General features: G+C 40.4%; 1 protein-coding gene across 3 annotated transcripts in view; it reads left to right on the forward strand.

The window, feature by feature from the left end:
* GRIK2 (glutamate ionotropic receptor kainate type subunit 2) overlaps positions 1 to 21,723 on the forward strand; it is a 299,192-nt gene that overhangs the window by 265,780 nt on the left and 11,689 nt on the right. For 2 of the 3 annotated variants that reach the window (XM_029047234.2, XM_029047235.2), the window contains 2 exons: positions 11,236 to 11,461; positions 19,158 to 19,408. In XM_029047234.2, coding sequence (XP_028903067.1) covers positions 11,236 to 11,461; positions 19,158 to 19,408 — 477 coding nt within the window. Of the gene's footprint in view, positions 1 to 11,235; positions 11,462 to 19,157; positions 19,409 to 19,641; positions 19,807 to 21,723 lie in introns of all 3 variants that reach the window. The other variant, XR_003753682.2, reaches the window with a different exon arrangement.

A 21,723-nucleotide genomic window follows, 5' to 3' on the forward strand; every position in this document is an offset into this window, starting at 1 on the left:
TGGTGGAAACGTTTACCTGCCCAAAAGGAGCTTGCAGTCTAGTTACAATCTTACAGTTTTGAGATTGCTCAAGCCCAGCATCATCACAAAAATGCTGTTTCCATCCAAACATTTCACTGTATTTCCCCAACCAAACTTAGCCCTGTGGATCATTTTCAAGAACTTGGAACTAACAGGCTAAGGCTGCTAAGTACCTTTAAGTAGTGTAAAGCTTTCAAAGTTTTATGTCAATCAGAGCAGTGTGGAACCTTTGATGATGTTCCCTTGACTTTTCTTTCATCTGCTGCCCCACATCAGGTCAGGTGGACTGTGTAGGAACATGAATTTACACTGTAGTTCAGGGAGTTTGCATTTGATCCAAGAAGCAAGCCAGAATTGTTTAGAAGATGAATCAATATCAATCAGTAATATTTATTGAGCATTTACTGTATGCAGAGCACTGCATGTGGGACTCTGTACACATCTCCTCCAAGAGGCCTTCCCCAGTTAAGCTCTCTTTTCCCCAGTTCATTCTCCCTTCTATGTTGTCTAGGCACTTCAATCTGTGACCGTTGGACCTTTGATATTGGCCCCACCCCTAACCCCAAAGCATTTATGTACATATCTTTAAATTATACATTATAAATTCTTTATTCATATGAATGTCTGTCCCCTCCTTTAGACTGTAAGCTTGTTATGGGCAGGGAATGTATCTGCTAATTCTGTTGCTTTGTACTCTCCCAAGTGCATATAGTAAATGCTCAATAAATTTGATTGATTGACTAGAAATCCAGAAACTTGGGATGATGTAGTGGATAGAGCACGAGCCCGGGAGTCGGAAGGTCATAGGTTCTAATTCCGATTCTGCCACTTGTGTGCTCTGTGGCCTTGGGCAAGTCACTTAAATTCTCTGTGCCTCAGTTACCTCATCTGTAAAATGGGGATTAAGATTGTGAGCCTTCTGCAGGACAGGGATTATAATAGCTCTTCCTCAGGCCTCAGTTTGAACTCCAGCTTCCTCTAGCTCCCCCTACTAAGCAACTAGTAAATATAGTTAATTAGCACAGTCTTTAACTTCATTGAACTCTTCCTACATGTGTCTTGAATGAAGGTTCTTTCCTTTTGTTTCAGTTTAGTATTCTTGATTATACAGTTGGGACTGAGCTTCCCTACCCACAGAGGAATCTGATCGGATTAGTTTACATCTACCCCTGGGCTTAGGACTTAAATGTACTTAAGTATTGTGATCATTATTAGTGTTTTTTTAGGAATAACAGGAGAACTGAGCTCTTATTTCCCTTGGATGCAGATATATTTTTCAATATTCCCTCTTTCTCTCTTACTCATCTATATCCCCTAGAATTTAGGGTCCTTGAGGGCAGGGATGATATTTACTAATTCCATTGTACTCTCCCAAGTGCTCAGTACAGTACTGTGCTCACACTAGAGCTCTTAAACGAATACAGAAAAATACCGTGTTAAGTGGATGACCTTTAAATGAAGTATGGATTCTCACTGGAAATAAAATTCTGTAGTGCACTCCCAAGATTCAAAAAAGTGATCAAAATAATATAAATGTAATTTAAAAAATGATTAAAACACAGTATTGTTACAGGATTAAACAGCAACGTAAATATATCCAGTAATGAAAGATTAACTAGATTTTTGTGTGCTTAGTGAATACATTACTTAGTTTTTAAAGTGTAATCTAGAAGAGTGTTATATTTCAGGAAAACTGTACTTTAAATTTTAGTTTCCACTTTCTCAATAGGCTCAGATAATTTTCTTCTATGAAGGTATATATAAATCCACAGTATAATTCTTTTGGTAAGGGTACTTTTTAAATGCTCACTATGTTCCAAGTCCTGGGCTAAGAGCTGGGGTAGATACAAGCTAATCCAGTTGGACACAGTCCACGTCCCACGTGGGGCTCACAGTCTTAATCCCCATTTTACAGATGAGGTAACTGAGGCAAAAACAAGTTAAATGACTTGCCCAAGGTCACACAGCAGACATGTTACTACTTCTAGACTGTGAACCCGTTGTTGGTTAGGGATTGTCTATTAGTTGCTGAATTGTACTTTCCAAGAGCATAGTACAGTGTTTTGCACACAGTAAGCTCTCAATAAATATGAATGAATGAATGTGATGGAGCCGGGATTAGGACCTGAACTCAGGTCCTCTAATTCTACTAATAAAGTCCTTTACTTTATTTAAGTTTACTGTATCGTAGATTTGGTCAAGTCAATATGACTTCTCCTTGACACATTGTTCAGATGCCTAATTCATATTTATTATTTTTCTCACATCCGGTATAACTATCCACCACCACAGATACTCAGCAGAAGCACAGAGTTTAATGTCACCCCTCAACTCTCTAATAAATTATCCTAACAGTGCATGGTTGGACAGATAAGTATGAAAACTAAATCAGAGGCCAATGTGTCCTTTGGAAGGCTGATGGAGCATGGCAACAGCCAGACTTTTATACCAAAGCTCAATATCAAAGTGAAGGTCTAAACACACTGTAGTATGGCCCAGTCCCAGTATGGAACCACTACAGGAAACATCTCCAGTATTACCAGCAATTCCATTAACTAGACCATGAACTAAGCTCAGCATCATATGGCAAAATCCATGCTCAATAATTAGGTCACAATGCAGTCAGTTTGCCATCGCTGAGGGCATGTTATCAGTAATGACCTTCACTGCATAGGACATGTGAGGAAGAGGGATGATGGCAGAATACCCTAGAATCAGCTGTGTGGTGAACTGAAAGGGGACATATGGTAACTGAGAGAACAGAGTAAGCATTTAAAAAGGCAAAGTGAAGCAGAGTTTCAAACAGTGGACTGAATGGAGGAAACTGCATCAGATAGATTGTCTGGACTGGTTCCTTCTTGATATTCAGCAAGGGTGGGTGGTTTATGGCGAGAATGATATCCTCTAAATGAATTCTAATAAGATTTCCCCGACAGTCATCTATCTGACCTCTCCTGTTCTTTGGCCAATAGACAAGGCTTTGGCACAATCGAGATTCCTACAGATTTGGATACAGGCAACAGATATAGCATGTGGCTAATCCATCAGCAAGAAAAAGGACAATCTGTATATGAGATATTTTCAGCCACGGGGATAGGATCTCATCCTTTATTGTGTTCTTCCCCAGAACTTAGGACAAGGTTTTCTACCCAGTAGGCAAGAAAGAATGGGAGAAGGAGGGTGGTGGAAATAAAAGTTTAGGAGGGCAGGGAAATTGTACTCCTGCGGGTATAGTCATCCCTGGTTCTCATTTTCAAATCAACAATAAAAGCTGAGGTTACTTTTGTACCCTGCCAATAGGGACTTGTGTACACAGCAACTGCTTAATAAATAGCATTGACTGATTGATTCTGGGGAACTGTGCTTGTGTTTTGGGAGCGTGGGTGCTATTCAAACTCCAGAACTGTAGAAACTTCCTCATGCCTCATATATATATAAAGACAGGGCTATTAATCTATGAATTCACAATCCCCCATACATGTGCCTTCTTATGCTTGCTCTTTGTATAAGTTGAGGACAACAGCTGAATCAATAGAATGCCTCAAATAAGTCTATTACATACAGATGTCCTTTTTGAAGCCAAAGGATAGGTGGAGGGGCCTTATCTATAAATGTTTAGACTAGATCTATTTATACAAAGAGGATTAAGGATTATCAAAACAGGACTGTATATAGGAATGACAACTGTGTGCTCTGTCAGAAGCAGAGGGAGTAGAATGTAAGTAGGAGCATTTGTTCATTTGGGTTAATGCTTTCTGGACTTACAGATTTATGGATGCAGTTATGTGATTTTTAGTGTGTGGCAGTGTTAGAGGCAGGGCACATTTGTGATGAGAATTTGTTGAGCTTCCCAATGTTTTCCACTAATGATTTTAATAATAATGCAGCGCCTTTCCTCAAAGATAATTTTGAGCAATACAGTTTGTAATGTTCTGTGATGCATAATGATGACATTTAGTTTTATTATGGATGGTTCTGGCATTTTTTATTTTGCACTGAAAGGATTAAAAACACAGTTATATGCTGAGCTAGTACACTTTGGATTTCCAATGTGCTGTATATGAGGAATCTTCAAAACTGGGTAGAAAAAAGTTATAATGTGGATATTTGTTACTTTAAATTATTCAATAGAGTCTGTTGGTTTTGCCCGAGGGATACTTTAGATATTTAAAAAGGCAATCAGCCTGTTAGTAAAAATGGGAAACTATAGCAACTCAGTTTCTGTCAATCAGAAACTTTATTTCACTGTCCAGAATGGTGCCTTCTTGGCATTCAGTAGGGGTGGGAAGTTTATGGAGAGAAAAGTGTTCTAAAATGTATTCTAATAGCATTTTTGAACTAATAAATGCTACCTGTCCTCTCCTTGTATAAATATTCTAGAATCAGCCAGCAGTTTGTATGGTAGAGGCCACTTAACAATTCTCTGGCACATGCCAAACATAGAAGATGGATTTGAATCCCTGGATAAGGCAAAAGTTCATAAAGCTTATTTTGCTTGGCAAATGCCCGCTTTTCAGAAGTTCATGAGGTAGAAATTGCTGGAAAAGAATGAAATGTATTTGGAATGATGAGTTAATGATCTCTCCTATTGTTCCCATCCTGCCAGAGTGACAAATGACATTTTTTAACTAGATGATCACTCATCCCCAAGATTTGGTTCAGAAATAGGAATAATTAAAAAAATATAACTTCAAAGATATTTAATATCTGATTCATGATTAATGACTTTATTAGGAAAAGAAAAGTAGATACAGAGGAAAAGAAGTGCTGTGAAGATCTGGTTGGAGAGAAGACTATATATGAAACTAGCCTCTAAGCCCCTTGTGGGTAGGGAAAATGTCTACCATGGCTTAATGGAAAGAGCATGGGCATGGGAGTCAGAGGACCTGGGTTCTAATCCTGATCCTCCACTTGTTTGCTGTGTGAGCTTGGACAAGTCACTTAGGGCAGGGACTGTCTCTATCTGTTTCCGATTTGTACATTCCAAGCGCTTAGTACAGTGTTCTGCACATAGCACTCAGTAAATACTATTGAATGAATAACTTCTCTGAACCTCAGTTACCTCATGTGTAAAATGAGGATTAAGACTGTGAGCCCCACGTGAGACAACCTGATTATCTTGTATCTACCTCAGTGCTTAGAACAGTGCTTGGCACATAGTAAGTGCTTAAGAAATACAATTATTACTCTCCTAAGTGCTTAGTACAGTGCTCTGCATATGGTAAGTGCTCAATATTAATGATTGATTGATGAAACAGTAATTATTATTTGTGAGCCAATACTTTTAGTAGCAGCATGGACTAGCAGGAGGAGCATGTGACTGGGAAGTAGGAATTCGGGTACTAGTTTTACCTTTGGTCCGTAGGATAACTTTGGCTGAGTCAGTAAACCTCTGTGGGCCTCAGTTTCTGTATATGTAAAATGGGGATAAGAAATCTGTCTCTTCCTACCTTTTAGATTGTGAGCACTTTGTGGGATGGGGACCTGTGTCTTATCTGATTATTTTTTATCTACCTATGATCCTGGCACTTAGTAAAGTGCTAAAGTCCAAAAATTGCTACTGAATTACATAGTTTAATGGTCTTGACAGTTTAAGTTTACCAGAAACCTTTTTACTCCCCACTTAAATGAGTTTTGACATGGACTCAGTACTGGTGAACAGTATAGCTTAATATCTGCATCTATCTAACCATTATGCAAATACCTGGAACTTCCATTTTAGGTAGCAATTCAATACATCAGTAACATTTATCGAGCACTTACTGAATAAATATGCTTAATAAAGCTGGTTGGAGAGAAGCCACTAAGCCATGGTAGACATCTTCCCTGCCCACAAGGGGCTTAGAGTCTAGTTTCATATATGGTCTTCTCTCCAACCAGATTTATTCAGCATAATAATAATAAAGCACTGAATTAAGCATTTGAGAAAGTAAAATAGAGTTGATAGGCACAATCCCTGCCCACAGAGAGATTACAGTCTAGAGGGACAGATAAAGGGTGAAATTTAAATACAGATAGAGGAAAGGGTAGGACATAAGTATATGTACATAAGTCCTGTGGGGCTGATAGTGGGGGGATGAATAGTGCTGAGGGGATACAGATCCACATGCATAGTCATGCAGAAAGGATAGTGAATAGGGTAATCAGGGTTTAGAGAAGGATTTCAGGATGGCCTTGAAGGTGGGGAGAGTGGTGGTTTATGGTATGTGTTAAGCACTCACCTTGAGTCAAACACTGGTTTAAGGTAGTCATTTGGATATGAAAGGAGAGAACTCCCTCATGCTGCTACTAAAAGTATTGGAGAGGGAGTTCCAGGGCAGATGGAGGAATTGGACAGAAGTCGGCAGAGATAGACAAGATTGCCAAGGTAGACAAGATTGCTGGGAGATGGACAAATACTGAGGTCCTGTGACTAGTTGGGCTTAGAGGAAATGTGTGAGTTGTAGTAAATCAGTGATATAAGGTAGGTTGGGGAGAGCTGATTGAGTCACTTAAAGCTGATTGATGTAGAGGTGGCTGGGCAACCACTGGAGGTTTTAGAAGAGAGGGAAGACAAAGGCTGCACTTCTTTTACAAAAACAATCTAGGCAGCAGAATGAAGTACAGTTTGGAGTGGAATAGAGAGGAGGCAGGGAGGTCATCAGAGAGGCTGTTGCAGTAGTCAAAGCAGAAAATGATGAGTGTGGAGCCAAGTGGCAGCAGTTTGGATGGAGAGGAAAGGGCAGATTTTAACAATAATAATAATAATAATGGCATTTGATAAGTGCTTACTATGTGCAAAGCACTGTTCTAAGCATTGGGAAGGATACACAGTGATCAGGTTGTCCCACGTGGGACTTACAGTCCCAATGCCCATTCTCAGATGAGATAACTGAGGCACAGAGAAGTTAAGTGACTTACCCAAAGGCACACAGCTGACAAGTGGTGGAGCCGGGATTTGAATCCATGATCTCCGACTCCCCAGCCCATTCTCTTTCCACTGAGCCACGCTGCTTCTCTCTTTTAGAGGAGCAGCGTGGCTCAGTGGAAAGAGCCCAGGGTGGACCAGGGTGAGAGCCTTTGGATAGAGGAATCCTTCTCCCTCCATTCACAACTAGATCCTAGCCAGGTACATCACAGTTTGGCTGGATCTCATAAACAAAGCATAAGGAAGCAGCATGGCCTAGTAGCAAGAGTATAGTCTCGGGAGTCAGAGGGCGTGGGTTAATGATGACGGTATTTGTTAAGTGCTTACTATGTGCCAGGCACTGTACTACGTGCTGGGATGGATACAAGCAAATCGGGTTGGACACAGTTCCTGTCCATGTTGGGCTCATAGTCCCAGTCCCCATTTTATAGATGAGGTAACTGAGGCCCAGAGAAGTGAAGCTACTTGCCCAAGGTCACACAGCAGACAAGTCGCAGAGCCAAGATTAGAACTCATTACCCTCTTCCTCTCAGGCCCATGCTTTATCCACTATACCATGCTGCTTTTCTAATCCCGGCTCCACCACCTATCTGCCACTTGCCTTAGAACAGTGAAAACAGTGTGGCCTAGAGGATAAAGCCTGGCCCTGGTAGTCAGAAGAACCTGGATTCTAATTCTGACTCCACCACTTTTCTGCTGTGTGATCTTGGGCAAGTCTCTTAAATTCTCTGTGCCTCAGTCACCTCACCTGTAAAATGGGGATTAAGACTGTGAAACCCATGTTGGACAGGACTGTGTCCACCCTGATTACTCTGTATCTACCCCAGCGTTAAGAACAGTGCTTAGCATATAGTAAGTGCTTAACAAATACCATTATTATTATTATCATTTTTATTGTGTGCCTCACTAGGAAACTGGAAAGTTCAGTTAGCTGGGTGTTACTCTTTATTGGAACATTTCACTGGAAGAGAGTTATACTGCCAAGAATTCAGACAGGCTGGCTTCCCACTGGAGAATGGAATATTCCACAATTAGTCCACCTATTTAAGAGATGTCTTCAACTACATATTTAACACTGCTGTCCCTCTGGCTTTCACCAACTCCTTTTATTTAACAATCAAAAATTCCCCATAATGCTGAGAGCTGCAGCTCTCTGCCCCTCTTCTCAAATGAGTTGGCGGAGAGAGTGCAGATGCTTCGAGGAAAACTGCCAGAATTATTCCAAGGACTGACAGGTTTGCTAACGGCTGAAGCTTCTCAGATGACTAAATGGGACGCCTCTCACCTTTGATATAAACTGCATATGGCTTTAGTCCTGTTTGCCTAAATTAACTCCAATTTCCTGGTGACCAGGGTCACACAATCCCGTATAGGGGCTCAGCTGCTCTTCTCTAGCACATATGCTGCAGTTTTGTTGGTGATTTATTTACTCTAATGAAAAAAAATTAAAAAGCAACACTGAGCCAGATTACCTTCATTGGCATTGGCCAGGTTGTAAGTGTCCGACTGACCATGTATTATGGACCATCAAATCACACTCCATGAGGAAATTCAAAATATAAATTTGGCCATTGGTGATGGATTAATTTCGATAGTATCAGCAGCAAAACTGATGCACTGGAACTGACTGGGAAAAGATCCCAATCTGGCAGCTGCCAGATTTACATTGGTGACATGGAAAAAAAGCTGCAATTTAGGGTCACTTTCCTTATGAAGCAAGATACTGGAGTGTCTTGGTGGATCATTCACCTTTAGGTAATCTTGTCAGGCATTGTTAAGGAAGAGGAACACTGTTTATTCAAGAAACAACTTGGGCTAGTGGAAAGAGCACAGGCCTGGGAGTCAGAAGTTTTGGGTTCTAATCCCCACACTGCCACTTACCTACTATGCAGCCTTTGAATAAGTCACTTAGCTTATCTGGTCTCAGTTTTCTCATCTGTCAAATAAGAATGAAATGCATGTTCTCTCCCTTTCTTAAATTATGAATCCTGTGTGGGACAGAGACAGTGATCAACCTGGTTATCTTGTAGTTGCCCTGGTACTTGGCACATGCTATGCTCTACACAATATTTTAATTAAAATAATAAATCCTTTTATGGCCTAATGGAAAGAGCATGGGACTAAGAATCAGTAATACTGATGTTAGTCCTAGCTCTGCTGGGGCCTCCTAAATGTCCTTTGGCAAGTCACTAAACATCTCTGGGCATCCATTTCCTCTTCTGAATAATAGAAAGAAGATACTTCCCATACTTCACTCTGCTGCCCTGATCATTTTTCTACCCCACTCCTCAAAAAATTCCAGTGTTTGCCCATCCATCTCCGCATCAAACAAAAAATCCTCACCATTGACTTTAAAGCACTCAATCACCTTTTCCCTTAGTATTTCACCTTACTACTCTCCTACTACAACTCAGCTCGCACATTTTGCCATTGTGATGCTAACCTTCTCAGTGTTCCTCGATCTCACATATCTCACCACCGACCTTCCACCCACATCCTGTCTCTGGCCTGGAAAGCCCTGCCTACTCAAATCTGACAGACAATTACTCTCCCCCACTTCAAAGCCTTATTGAAGGCACATCTCCTCCAAGAGGTCATCCCTGATTAAGCCCCCACCCCCGACTTCTCCCACTCCCTTCTGCATCACCCTGACTTGCTCCCTTTGTTCTCCCCCCACCTCCAAGCCCCACAGAACGTATGTACAAATCTGTAATTTATTTATTTGTATAAATGTTGTCTTCATCCGTCTAGACTGTAAGTTCACTGTGCGCAGGGAATGTGTCCATTTATTGTTGTATTCTCCCAAGCGCTTAATACAGTGTTCTGAACATGGAAAGCACTCAATAAATATGATTGAATGAATGAATGAATACCTGCTGTATGCCCTCCTTAGACTGTGAAACCCTTGTGGGGTAGCGACACATCTGAACAGATTAATTTGTATCTGACAGTACTTAGAGCTCAGTTCTCTCATACCTAGTAAATGCTTAATACTGTAATTAAGTCTGTGGGTAGTTAACTGCAGAAAAATACAAAGTGGACAAGGATCTCCTGCTATAATACTCTTCATCGGTTGCTCTTTTGTTCCTTTAAACAGAACCAGAGATCTACAACAGTGTGAAAAGTAGACTCTTAAGTTCCTTTCTTTGGTAGGCTTGTGCATGAAAAACAATTATGTCTACTGTAAACTAACTGCAAGGCCCTCAGAGATGCCCAGGAGAATTGTTTTCTTAGTCATTTCAGGACCTCAAAATCCTGACCTGTTTCCAGGTCAAAAACCTCTATCAAGTTAGGCAACAGACCATATAACATTAGCTATTTGTTATTTATTTAGTTCTACCTTCAAATATTTTAAATTTTTAAATGGCACTCCCTTCTGCTTCCTAAAACAAGATGACAGCATATCTGGCAGCTTCATTAAAGGCATCTTCCTGAGCCCTGCATTTTCTCATCTTTTAAATTTAGCAGGAAGGAGACCAGTCTCTGCCTGACTTCACTTATGCTCTCTGAACCCTGATAACTACCGTCCAAGGGGAAAAAGTTGTATGAAGACATTTGATTGAGTTCCTGCTGATGCAACAAAAACTAAATTGACTGATTCACTTAAGGATTTGGGGGCTTCAGAAGTACCGATAAAATACCTTGAAAAAAACTTCTCCAAAGCCACCTCTGCCCATAGGTGGCCAGCCACCCTCCCTGATATTAGGCAAGACACATATGACATCACACTCCTTATGCTTGTCTCACAGCATCACAAGTTTACCTCATTGCCACCAGTTTGAGGAACCGTGTAGATTTTGCTTGATCCTACAGCATTTCTTTTTATTGGGGGGAGGGGGACACGCCAATTGCATCTGGATCTTTGCATTCTCTTTCTGGGTCACTGTGAGGTTGGCATGGCCTCTGAGCTACACAATTCCTCAGGAGGAGCTGTGTTTGAGGGATCTCTGCTCAAAGTGAAAGAACAGACATAAGAATGTCCATTGTTGGATCTGGATAGGGACAAGCCATTGGAAAACCAGACTGTCCAGTATAAAATCTGTTAACTATCTAGCTGCAGTACCCTACTGATCTTTGTGTTTTTCTCTGGTACCTTTTTTTGTGCCTCAGTTATTTCATCTGTAAAACGGGGACTAAGCTATTAGCTTCTTGAGCCTCTTGGTCCAACCTGATTATCTTGTATCTATCCAATGCATTAAGCACATAGTCTAGCAATGTCTAACATATAGTAAGTACTTAAATGCCATATTTAAAACAAAGAAAACCTTTTCTCACAGGAAGTCTTGCTTTTATCTGTCTTGTTTCAGAAATCAAAAATCTCCACTTATGACAAAATGTGGGCTTTTATGAGTAGCCGGAGACAATCGGTTCTTGTCAAAAGCAATGAAGAGGGGATCCAGCGGGTGCTCACCTCAGATTATGCCTTCCTGATGGAGTCAACAACCATCGAATTCGTCACCCAACGAAACTGCAACCTGACACAGATTGGAGGCCTTATAGACTCAAAGGGTTATGGGGTTGGCACCCCCATGGGTAGGTGATGTGTCTGTTCTGTACTCATTACTCTTTGTTGTTACTGGTGGGCGATTGAATGGGGACAACAAAGGCTCTGTAGGCCACTTAATTTCCCATTTTACCCAAAGCAATGGGCTAAAACATGTCATTGTGGTGGAATTGGGATTAGAACCCAAGTCTCCCAACTCCCGGGCTCATAGTCTTTCACTCAATTACTCCCAATTAACTTATAATGAAGTCTTCATATGTAATTGCCATTTTAAATGCCAAATCTTATAAGCCCCTTCACTCCTGGCCAACAAACCTTAATTTCCAGCATTTCATTCAAGACTTGCCAATTTTAGCATAGCCATACTGGGAGTTAGGAGAGCAGTGTTTGAGTCCCAGTCAATTGAACTCATTTATTGGAATATGATTTTTCTATTCAGGGATCATATATTTAGCACAGTAGTTCACAAATGACCACCACAGAAGTCTGCTAGTAAATGGACCGTGTTTTCCAAGGTTTCTGAAATCCTACTGGTGGAATACTAAACTCTGGGTAAAGACTTCGATGAAGCCTTTGTCAGCTCAGTCCCTCTGAAGGTCATGGTCAAAATATGGACCAAGCAATACCTTGCCTAGTGAGAAACAAATCCCTGGCACTAAAATATACACCTGGTCACTGTGACTGCCCCTTCTTCCATGAGGGTGAGGGGATTGATGACCCTCACAGCTCTCTGAGCTGAATTCAACATAACACATCCCAGTTCCCTGACAAGGCCTGAGTGTTTCCAATCAGGGCTGAAAAGACCCAAAATGACAGCTGCCAGTTCTGTTCCTTCCATACAGCCTGCCCCTCAGTCCTCATCATTTCCAAAATCCCCAGCTCTCATCCCCATAAAGAAAACTGACACCTCTGTAGGGTAGGTGGCTATTTGATAGGTGGCTTCTCAACTGAGGGGCTCTGTTGCCTCCCAAGAAAAATATAAGCCAGTGGATTCTGCTACTGCTATAGCTATTGAAGTTTCCCCATGACTGTGATGGGAGGAAGCTAAAAGGCCGCCACTGGGCCTCCAACAGAAAATCCCCACCCACTGGTTGGAACAGAGCTGGGTGGGGAACAAAGCACGGAGGTTTTTGGGGTCACTGGAAGAGGTGTATAGAAAGGAAGAGGGAATGTCTTTATTCCGAGTTCCCTTTGTCACTCTCCTGCTTTCCACCCCACACTTTCAGTGACCAGATGGTAAGAATACTGCCCTGCTTTAATAATGCTGCCCTCAGAAGGGTTTGTCGTAGGTGGAGGAAGGGAGGAGAGGGGTTGTCCTTCACATACTTATAGTCAGGAAGTCGGAACTGTGCTATTGAGACTGGAGAAGCTGGGTAAAAATGAATTAAATGAAAAGTTATAGGGGGTGTGCCAAAGAGCTACTGGTATTTGCCAAATATATAACTTCATGGGTGGTGCGAGAGAGACAGAGAGGAGAAATTAATTGAGCCAGTAACCTAGTGGAAAGAGCACGGAACTGATATTCAGCAGACTTGAGTTCTAATTCTGGTTCCGCTACTTCTCTTCTCAATGACCTTGGGCAAGCTGCTTAACTTCTTTGTGCCTCAGTTACCTCATCTGTAAAATGGGGATTAAGACTTTGTATCCAACCTGATTATCTTTCATTCGTTTGTTCAGTCAATTGTATTTGAGTGCTTACTGCATGCAGAACACTGTTCTAAGTGCTTGGGAGAGTACAATATAACAAGACACATTCCCTGCCCAAGGCAAGCTTACAATCTAGAGGGAGGAACCCCAGCACTCAGTAGAGCATCTGGCACATAGTAAGTGCTTAACAAATACCATTAAAAAATGGGAAGGACCTTTTGGAGATAAATTAATCAATCATATTTATTGAGCGCTTATGGTGTGCAGAACACTGTACTAAAAGTTTGGTAGAGTAGAATATAACAAATAGAGTTGGTAGAGATGTTCCTGAAATTTCAGATAGGCTTTGACCATGCTAAGTTGTAGTCTGATGGATTTGAAGGGGGAGCTGCAGGTTGGGGGAAGGGTGTCAATAAGAGATCAGATGCAAGAGAGAAACAAATTAAGACCAGGGAACAGGTTGGCTTGAGAGGACTGAAGTGTGCAAATTATGGTATAATGGACAAAGAGAATGGATAACTGAAGGGAGAGAGCTGATTAAATGCTTTAACAGGAGTTTTGGCTTGGTATGGAGAAGAAAGGGCAACCAGTGGAGGTTCTGAGGAGCATGGAAATGTGGGCAAATGATGCTTTAGAAAACTCAGCGAGAATGAAGTTTGGGCTGGAGAGGGTGGGAAGCCAGTGAGAGAAATATGTAGTAGTCGAATCATGATAGAACAAATTCCTGGACCAGCCTTCTGGGTGGAGGGGAAGGGGTGGATTCTGGAAATATTATGGGGGAGGAAGAGGCAAGATTTAACAAAAGACCGAATATGGGTGTTGGAGGAGAGGAAGGAGTCAAGGAAAATGCCAAAAGAGTTCCTTTCCTTCTAGCACTGCTGCCTTGAACTTAGGAATGTGATATCATAGACTCAGGGAGCTGGAAGAGATCAGAGTGGAGACCTTGGAGTTTCCTCATGCTATTCAGCAGTAAGAAAGTTTTCGGTCTAGCCCTGTCACCAAACAGTGCCAGCAAAATAGCCTACACTGCATTTCTCAATACCATTCTGTTCCCCATATGTAGCCATTTTATGCATATCATATTGGATTTTTTGATAAAAGTCGGCCAACTTTTGTATGTTCAATACCCTAGTGCTTTCCACTTACATATGAAGGGCCTATATTTGGCTATGGTAGTTCTATCACAAAGGCATTGCTATTCAAGTCACTCAGCTAGTGAGATTTATCACAAGACTTTTTAACTTTTCTACTCAGTGGAATTTTATTCTTCATTTTTAACCTTTTTAATGAATCAGGCATTTTATTTATTCATATTATAGCACAATTAAAATGTTTTGGGCAATCGACACATTTTGAAGAGACACATTCATATAATTTCATCTAAAAATTCTGATGTAGAAAGAGGTATTTCACACTCCACTCCCTTAAATTAAAGACTTCACTGCAGAGAAAAGGTTTCAGGCAATAATTTATGATCTGCTATTTCATACCTCTGCTAGGATTTCATGAATTATTTATATTTAGCGAAGGGATTAATACACATAATACAATGAGTTCTCCAACAGTAGAGTAAGAGATACCAGACTTCAAATTGGTTTGAACCAAACAAGAGCTATACCTACTAAACATTCAATTAACATACTATATCTGTTATTATCTAAATCCTATAGGCTATATTTCTCCTCTGTTCAAAGTCACTTAAAAACAGGTCAAGTATTATTATTAACCCTGAAAAACTCAGTGATGAGCTTAATAATAACTGAGTTTTGTTAGGCACTCTGTGCCAAGCACTGTCCCAAACCCTAGGGTAGATACAAAATAATCATGTTGGACACAGTCTTTGTCCCACAGTCTATAGTCTTCATCCCCATTTAACAGATGTGATAATTCCAGCACAAAGAATTTAAGTGACTTGCCCAAGGTCACACAACAGCCACATGGCTGAGCTGGTAAACCATTTCACAGGACTAGGAGGTGGACACATAAGATTGTAAATTCATTGAGGAAAGGGATTGTGTTCATTGCTTCTTTTGGACTAAGTGCTTAATAGAGTGTTTCATACTCAGAAGGGGATCAGTAAACACCACTGACTGATTGAGGTTGGCTCACAGCACCCTACTGTTGGAGAACAGTCTGATCTTAGATGGCTTACTCTAGAATCAGTGTAGGTCTGAGGGGAGGGTGTGGAGGGAGTGTCGGGGGGAGGGTGGTATCATTTCATGTTTCCATTACTCCTTCCAGATCAGCCAGTTATGGGATTTAGGGTCTCAGAGAGACAAGACTAGACATTGTCTTACTTGATCTTCTGTGGTGGAAGGATGTGGAAAAGAATAGTTGCCAACCCACCTCCTCCAGGAAGTATTCCCCCAATCAAGCTTCACCTCCCCAGTCATATCCATTCATATCAAGCAGCCACCACAAATATTTATGCATATTCGGGATTAAGATTAAGCTAAACTTTTACATGTTTATCCTCCCATCCCCCTATCCACAACTAAGGTGTTTTGAGAATGGGTTGTGTCTATCAGCCTCCTGCAATAGATCAGCAGCTCCTTCATATCCAACAGTCCTCCACTCTCTCCACTTTCAAAACTCTTCTAAAACTCATATCTCCTCCACAAGGCCTTTCCTGACTAGGCCCTCATTTCCCATTCCTGCCCTCCCCTCTGTGTCATCCATGCATGATTGTGTACCCTTCAAGCACTTTGATACTCATTTGCAGCCCCATGGTACTTATACTGTACCCTATATGTAATTCATTTTAAATCTGGCTTCACTTAGACTGTAAGCTCCTTGTGGGAAGGAATCACATCTACCAACTATTATATTGTACTTTCCTAAGTGCTTAGTTCAGTGCTCACACACAGTACGTGCTCAATAAATATCATTGATTAATCCTTGAGGGCAAAGGCAATGGAACGTTCCCAAAGCACTTAAAGAGTTCTGATAAATTCTACTGTTTAATATGCTTGGGAGAGGTCAAAGGAAGCCAGGAATATGGACAGACATCTATGGAAATATCAAGAAATAGGTAAAGTCCTTAACTCAATTGTTAGGCCTTTTTATGCCTGTTGTGCTCATTATATGAGTTCTTTAACTGTGGATTCCACCTCTTGGGTGACTCATTTAGCATTTGTGACATCACAATCCATCACTGTGGGAGTTATTTGTATTGACCCAAGTGGACTGAGATACCACTGAATGACTCAGAAAGCAGCTATTTAATTAGAGAAAGCTCTGTTTACACAAAAATACCTTAGTAGAACAATCAGCAATGATGAAGCAGTAAATGCTAAATAAGCATAAGCTGGTTTTAATTAAGTTTTGATACATTAAATACCTCTATATCCTTGACGGGGGTAGGCTTTTCTTAAATGCGATTCTATAGACTAATTGGAAAAGAGTGGTGTTTTGACTTACAATCTGTAAAATGAACTTGGTGTTACATTTCAAGAGGAAGATAAGAATCAAACTAGGTTAAAACAACAAAGCACAGCAAAGTGGTTTTCATTAAAAAAGTATTTAAATTGTGTGCACAGGGGAAGCCAAGCCTCTTAATTCACCATGGGCGAGAATCTATTTTATCTGGAGGGAGAACATTTCTAGTTAATGGTGTTTTTCTGCTGCAGCCTCCCTCTTCCTGACTGTCAATTGTAACAGCTTTTTTCTCATTCCACTGGATCGTTGATTTTACATCCCCCTTGCAGGATGGTCAGAGCTTTCCACAGCACACATCAGGATAGTTGGGCATTCTATTTTGCTCAGCTTGGCTTTATTTCTTTTTTTAACTGACTGAAGGGCCCCATCTCCACCCTATCAACATCAAAAGCACTTGGGAGAATACAGTTGGTTAGCACAATTCATTTGTGGGGAGAGGGTGAGGTACTGCTTTTATTCTTCTCTAGATAGCTTTTGTGTGCCACTCCTTATTCCAGGTGTGGCTGATTAATAATGATGATTATGGCAGTTGTTAATTGCTTATTATGTGCTAGATATTGTACTAAGTGCTGGGCTATATGCAAGATAATTAGATAGGACAGACTTTAAATCTATTAGTTGCCTATGGACATGGCAGTTTGTTGAGCAGTAAAATTCCATCTGACATTGGTGGCTGATTGTCAGGATTTAGTGTTCACAGGAGTAGTGATGGAATTGAATACCTACTAGATGTGTGAAAGCATCTCTATCAGACTGTGCATTTGTTGTCTCCACATGCAAAAAAGGGGGGCTTCAATCCTCTAAAAAAATGCATTAGTCTTTGTTAACTGAACCTAATGCCTGAAAGTTTATGCAGATGATTTGTCCTACTGCAAGCTAAACCTCATTATTAAAACCCACATATTCTTTCATAACCTTAACTACACAACTCTAATGCCAAAATGTTTACAAGTCTAAATCAAAGTTTCAAAATTTAAAGGATTATTCTTGAAAAAAAGAAATTGAATTTACAAATTATTTGAACCAACTATTTATGAATTGACTGTAAATATTGAACTTCCTAAAAGTGGTGGAATCATCAACCACCATGAGAGTTCATGAAGTGTCAGAGTCTCGGTTTTAAGGGAGAGTCGCTGAGTAATACTCCTTGCAGAGTCATCAGTGAAAGAGTGAATCCCAATCTAGTGGTACGCAAAGCCAGAAGCAAGCCCCATGTGGCAGTGTTTCTTGTCGTATTTGCCTACACATGCAGATAAACGACAGCGAGCATCGAAGAAGCCCTGAAGATTTCTATCTACCCAGGACAGGGCACAGAGTAAGTGGTTAATGAATAGCATCATTCATAATGTACTATTGGTTACAAGTCATGCTGTAGGACTTTTGCACTGGCCAAACACCAGTCAAAACAATACATTTCTCTAGAACCTTGGGATTTGGGGCAAGATAATACAAACACTGTGCAATTCAGAGAGGAGCAGTGGAGAGGTCAGGAGGGGAAAAGTAAAATGAGGGCCTTGCCCAAAATGCACAGAAAGGGTAATTTCAGGACAGAGTTTAGACAAATGTGTCTTACATCTGTTGTACTCTCCCAGGCAATTAATAAATACACTGCAGGATGTAAATGCTACCATAATACATACCATTAGCAGCATGGCTTAGAGGAAAGAGCACAGGCCTGGGAGTCAGAGGACTTGGGTTTGAATCCAACATAGCTAGACCTGATTTTGATTTATATAAAAAATGTAAGTAATTATGTGGCACACACCCCCAAAATTACTCTTCCCTTCTTCAAAGGCACATCTCCTTCAAGTGGCCTTCCCTGACTAAGCCCTAATTTCCTCTTCTCCCACTCCTTTCTGCGTCACCTTTGCACTTGGCTTAGCTCCCTATACTCATCCCTCCCTCAGCCCCGTAGTACCTTATATACATATCCATAATTTATTTATATTAACATCTGTCTCCCCTTCTGGACTGTAAAACCTATTGTGGGCAGGGAATGTGTCTTCCAACTGTTATATTATACTCTCCCAATTGCTTAGTACAGTGATCTGAACACAGTAATCACTCAATAAGTATGATTGATTGATTAAACATCACTATTCCTATTTTAAACTAATTTGCCAGGTCTAATAGTCCCCGTAATCAGTCAAGATCAGTCTCTTGATCAGGAATTCAGATTTAAATCTTTAAATTGGCAAGGATTTAAAAAAAATAAACAAACCTACTTTTCCTCATTCCTGATTACCTGGATTCATGGAGGGAAGCAATTCCACAGATAATAAGAAACCCAGCATAAGAAACAGATGGAAGCAGCATCTTAAGACCCATCAAGATACTCAGATGGGACCCAGCCCCCGCCCCCCTCAGGTCCCAAAATCTAAGAATCCCCATTCCTGTCTCAATTTTCTACTTTTTGTTGCAATATTTTTCAATATTTTAGTGAGTCAGTGAAAGCCTCCTGACCACAGATTTATTTTGACTCCTGAAACCAGAGCCATTATTCATGAGCTCCTTGTAGGACAGGATTATATCTTCTGTCATACTTTACCAAGTGCTCAGTACAGTGTGTGATGCACAATAGGCACCCAATAAACACTATTTTATTAATCAGTGATTATGGACTCTGTGAATGTCTTCCAGGCTCTCCATACAGAGATAAGATTACCATAGCAATTCTCCAGCTCCAGGAAGAAGGCAAGCTACACATGATGAAAGAGAAATGGTGGAGAGGCAATGGTTGCCCAGAGGAGGAAAGTAAAGAGGCCAGTGCTCTTGGAGTTCAGAACATCGGAGGCATTTTCATCGTTCTGGCGGCTGGCTTGGTCCTATCAGTCTTCGTGGCAGTGGGAGAGTTTTTGTACAAATCTAAAAAAAATGCCCAATTGGAAAAGGTAATTTTTACCCACTCATCATTCATTTACGGTTATAGTTATGGGCTACTGAGATCAAGGTTTTAAGAATTTGCTTAGTAGAGGGATGGTTTTGTGCATAGTTCTGTATTTGTTACAAAGGGTTCAAAACTGAGCACTATAGAGGTTTCACCTTGACAACTTTTAATTTATCTTTAATATGTTTAATTGTAGCCAGCTTTCATGACAAGTGACTATTTCTCCTCTTATTCAAGCCTGAAAAGAGAAAGCTTTTTACTTCTGGAAGTTCACTGCACTTAATTTAATGGATGAAGAAGAAATCCGAAAGTATAATGTGGGAGCCAAATTACTCTTCTACAGATAAAATGGATTTTAAGAGGCAAAGCTGACTATCAGTATGAAGTCAGAAGTCTATAAAGGTCTCTGAATATGTTTTTCTGACAACACTTACATTTGAAAGAACTCCTGGGTAGCATCTGGAAATAATAAATTTTTTTTTGTAGATTTACTACTGATTAAGATTTCATCTCTTGTACTTTAAATTGTATCCATTTCTGAAACATTAACGTTTCCTTGTTCTGCACTGACCATGTTAATATTCTGCTGGGGATAACATTTCCTTGAGAGATTTGGGTGATATTCAGGTTTGCACTAATGAATACCTTTATAAATACACCCTGTATAAAATCTGATAAACATTTTTGTTTTTTTAATTGAACTTACATATTCCTCAGCACTATTTTATACTCTATTTTCATTCACATATTAAAAATACATTTAAAAAAAAATTTTAATTTATCTATGTGTTCTTGAGGAGCTTGTGACTCCATTTCACCCTCTCTTTCTGGTGCTATGTTTTCCTGAATTAAAACCAGTAGTAAATCTGGGAAACATGTTTATGGAATAATTTCCTTTTCAGATGCTACTAAAATTTTTGTAATGGGATATTGTTCAGAAAAAATCAGAACCCTAAATGTCTTCCTTAATTACTTTAAGACTTCTGAATTTCTATTGATGCATCCATCAGTATGGCAACAGGGGGGATTTAAGGGAGGCCACCAGCCCTGTGCTTTTTGGGAATCTTCAAATTGTCCCCAAAGATGTTCACTTGCCAACAATTTTGAAGCATTGTACCCTTAAGATGCATTTCTTTCTAAAAGCATATTTATCATTTTTAAATAATTGTGTACCTAGTCATGCTTTCTTCTCTCCTGAGCTGGATTGTTTTCTGCAGGTTCAGCCCATTTGCATTTGGCCAGTCAATCATTTTCAACAGTCCTGTTTCCAGGAAACACTAACTCGGATAGATGTTGGCTGAATCAACCAGCAAATGGTAGTAGTAGTAGTAGCAACAGCATGTACTGAGCACCCATTTAGTATGGTGTTTAGTATGATGCATTCTACAAGAGGTTTGGGAAGTACAGAATTTTGAATACGGTTCCCTCCCATAAGGAGGTTACACTCTAAACAGGAGAAAAGCAAGGGTTTTTCAGAGTCTAAATAGGTGTCTCCCCCTTGATGGTGGTTAATATGGCTGCATCTGCACAGCCCTAATGAAGCGGACCATGGAGTGGCACCTTGGTGACTGGCTCCAATGAATCTGAGACCTAAATTACACAATGAATCTGCTGGATGAAGTCAGCAAGGAAAAGGCAGAATTTTCCTCCTTATTTGGGCTGTGGAGACTGAGCCTGGGACACATATTTCAGTATCTCTAAAAAGCATAAGAAATGGAAAGACCCTAATAATAATAATAAAAAATGATCATAATGTTGGTATTTGTCAAGCGTTTACTATATATCAAGCACCGTTCTAAGTCCTGGCGTAGATACAAGCTAATCACCTTGGATGCAGTCCTTGTCCCAGATGGGGCTCACAGTCTTAATCCCCATTTGACAGATGAGGTAACTGAGGCACAGAGAAGTCAAGTGACTTGCCCAAGGTCACACAGAAGACAAATTAGAACTCAGGTCATTCTGACTCCCAGGCTCATGCTCTATCCACTAGGCCACTTTGCTTCTCCTCTCTCACCTCAATCTATAGTTGGGGGAAAAAAAAATCAAACAGAAAAACTCCAAGAACCAACTCGAGAGCATTAGTGAATGTCAACGTTGATTAGAGATAAATAAGCGAAATTTACCTAGGATTATGCCCACTGGCTACATGTATTGTTGGCCAACAAACAATTGCTGGCAACATTCCATTTTCTCTATTTAATTAGCCGCTTTTATAGAATGCACTGTCCCTAAAATAAGCAGTCACTATATCCAGTGATGCACAATTCAGCTTTCAAATCGGAACAGTAGTTCAAACCACGCTTTCCTTTGAGCAAACAC

The sequence above is a fragment of the Ornithorhynchus anatinus genome, chromosome 19 (genome assembly GCF_004115215.2).
Source record: "Ornithorhynchus anatinus isolate Pmale09 chromosome 19, mOrnAna1.pri.v4, whole genome shotgun sequence".
NCBI classification, from domain to species: Eukaryota; Metazoa; Chordata; class Mammalia; order Monotremata; family Ornithorhynchidae; genus Ornithorhynchus; species Ornithorhynchus anatinus.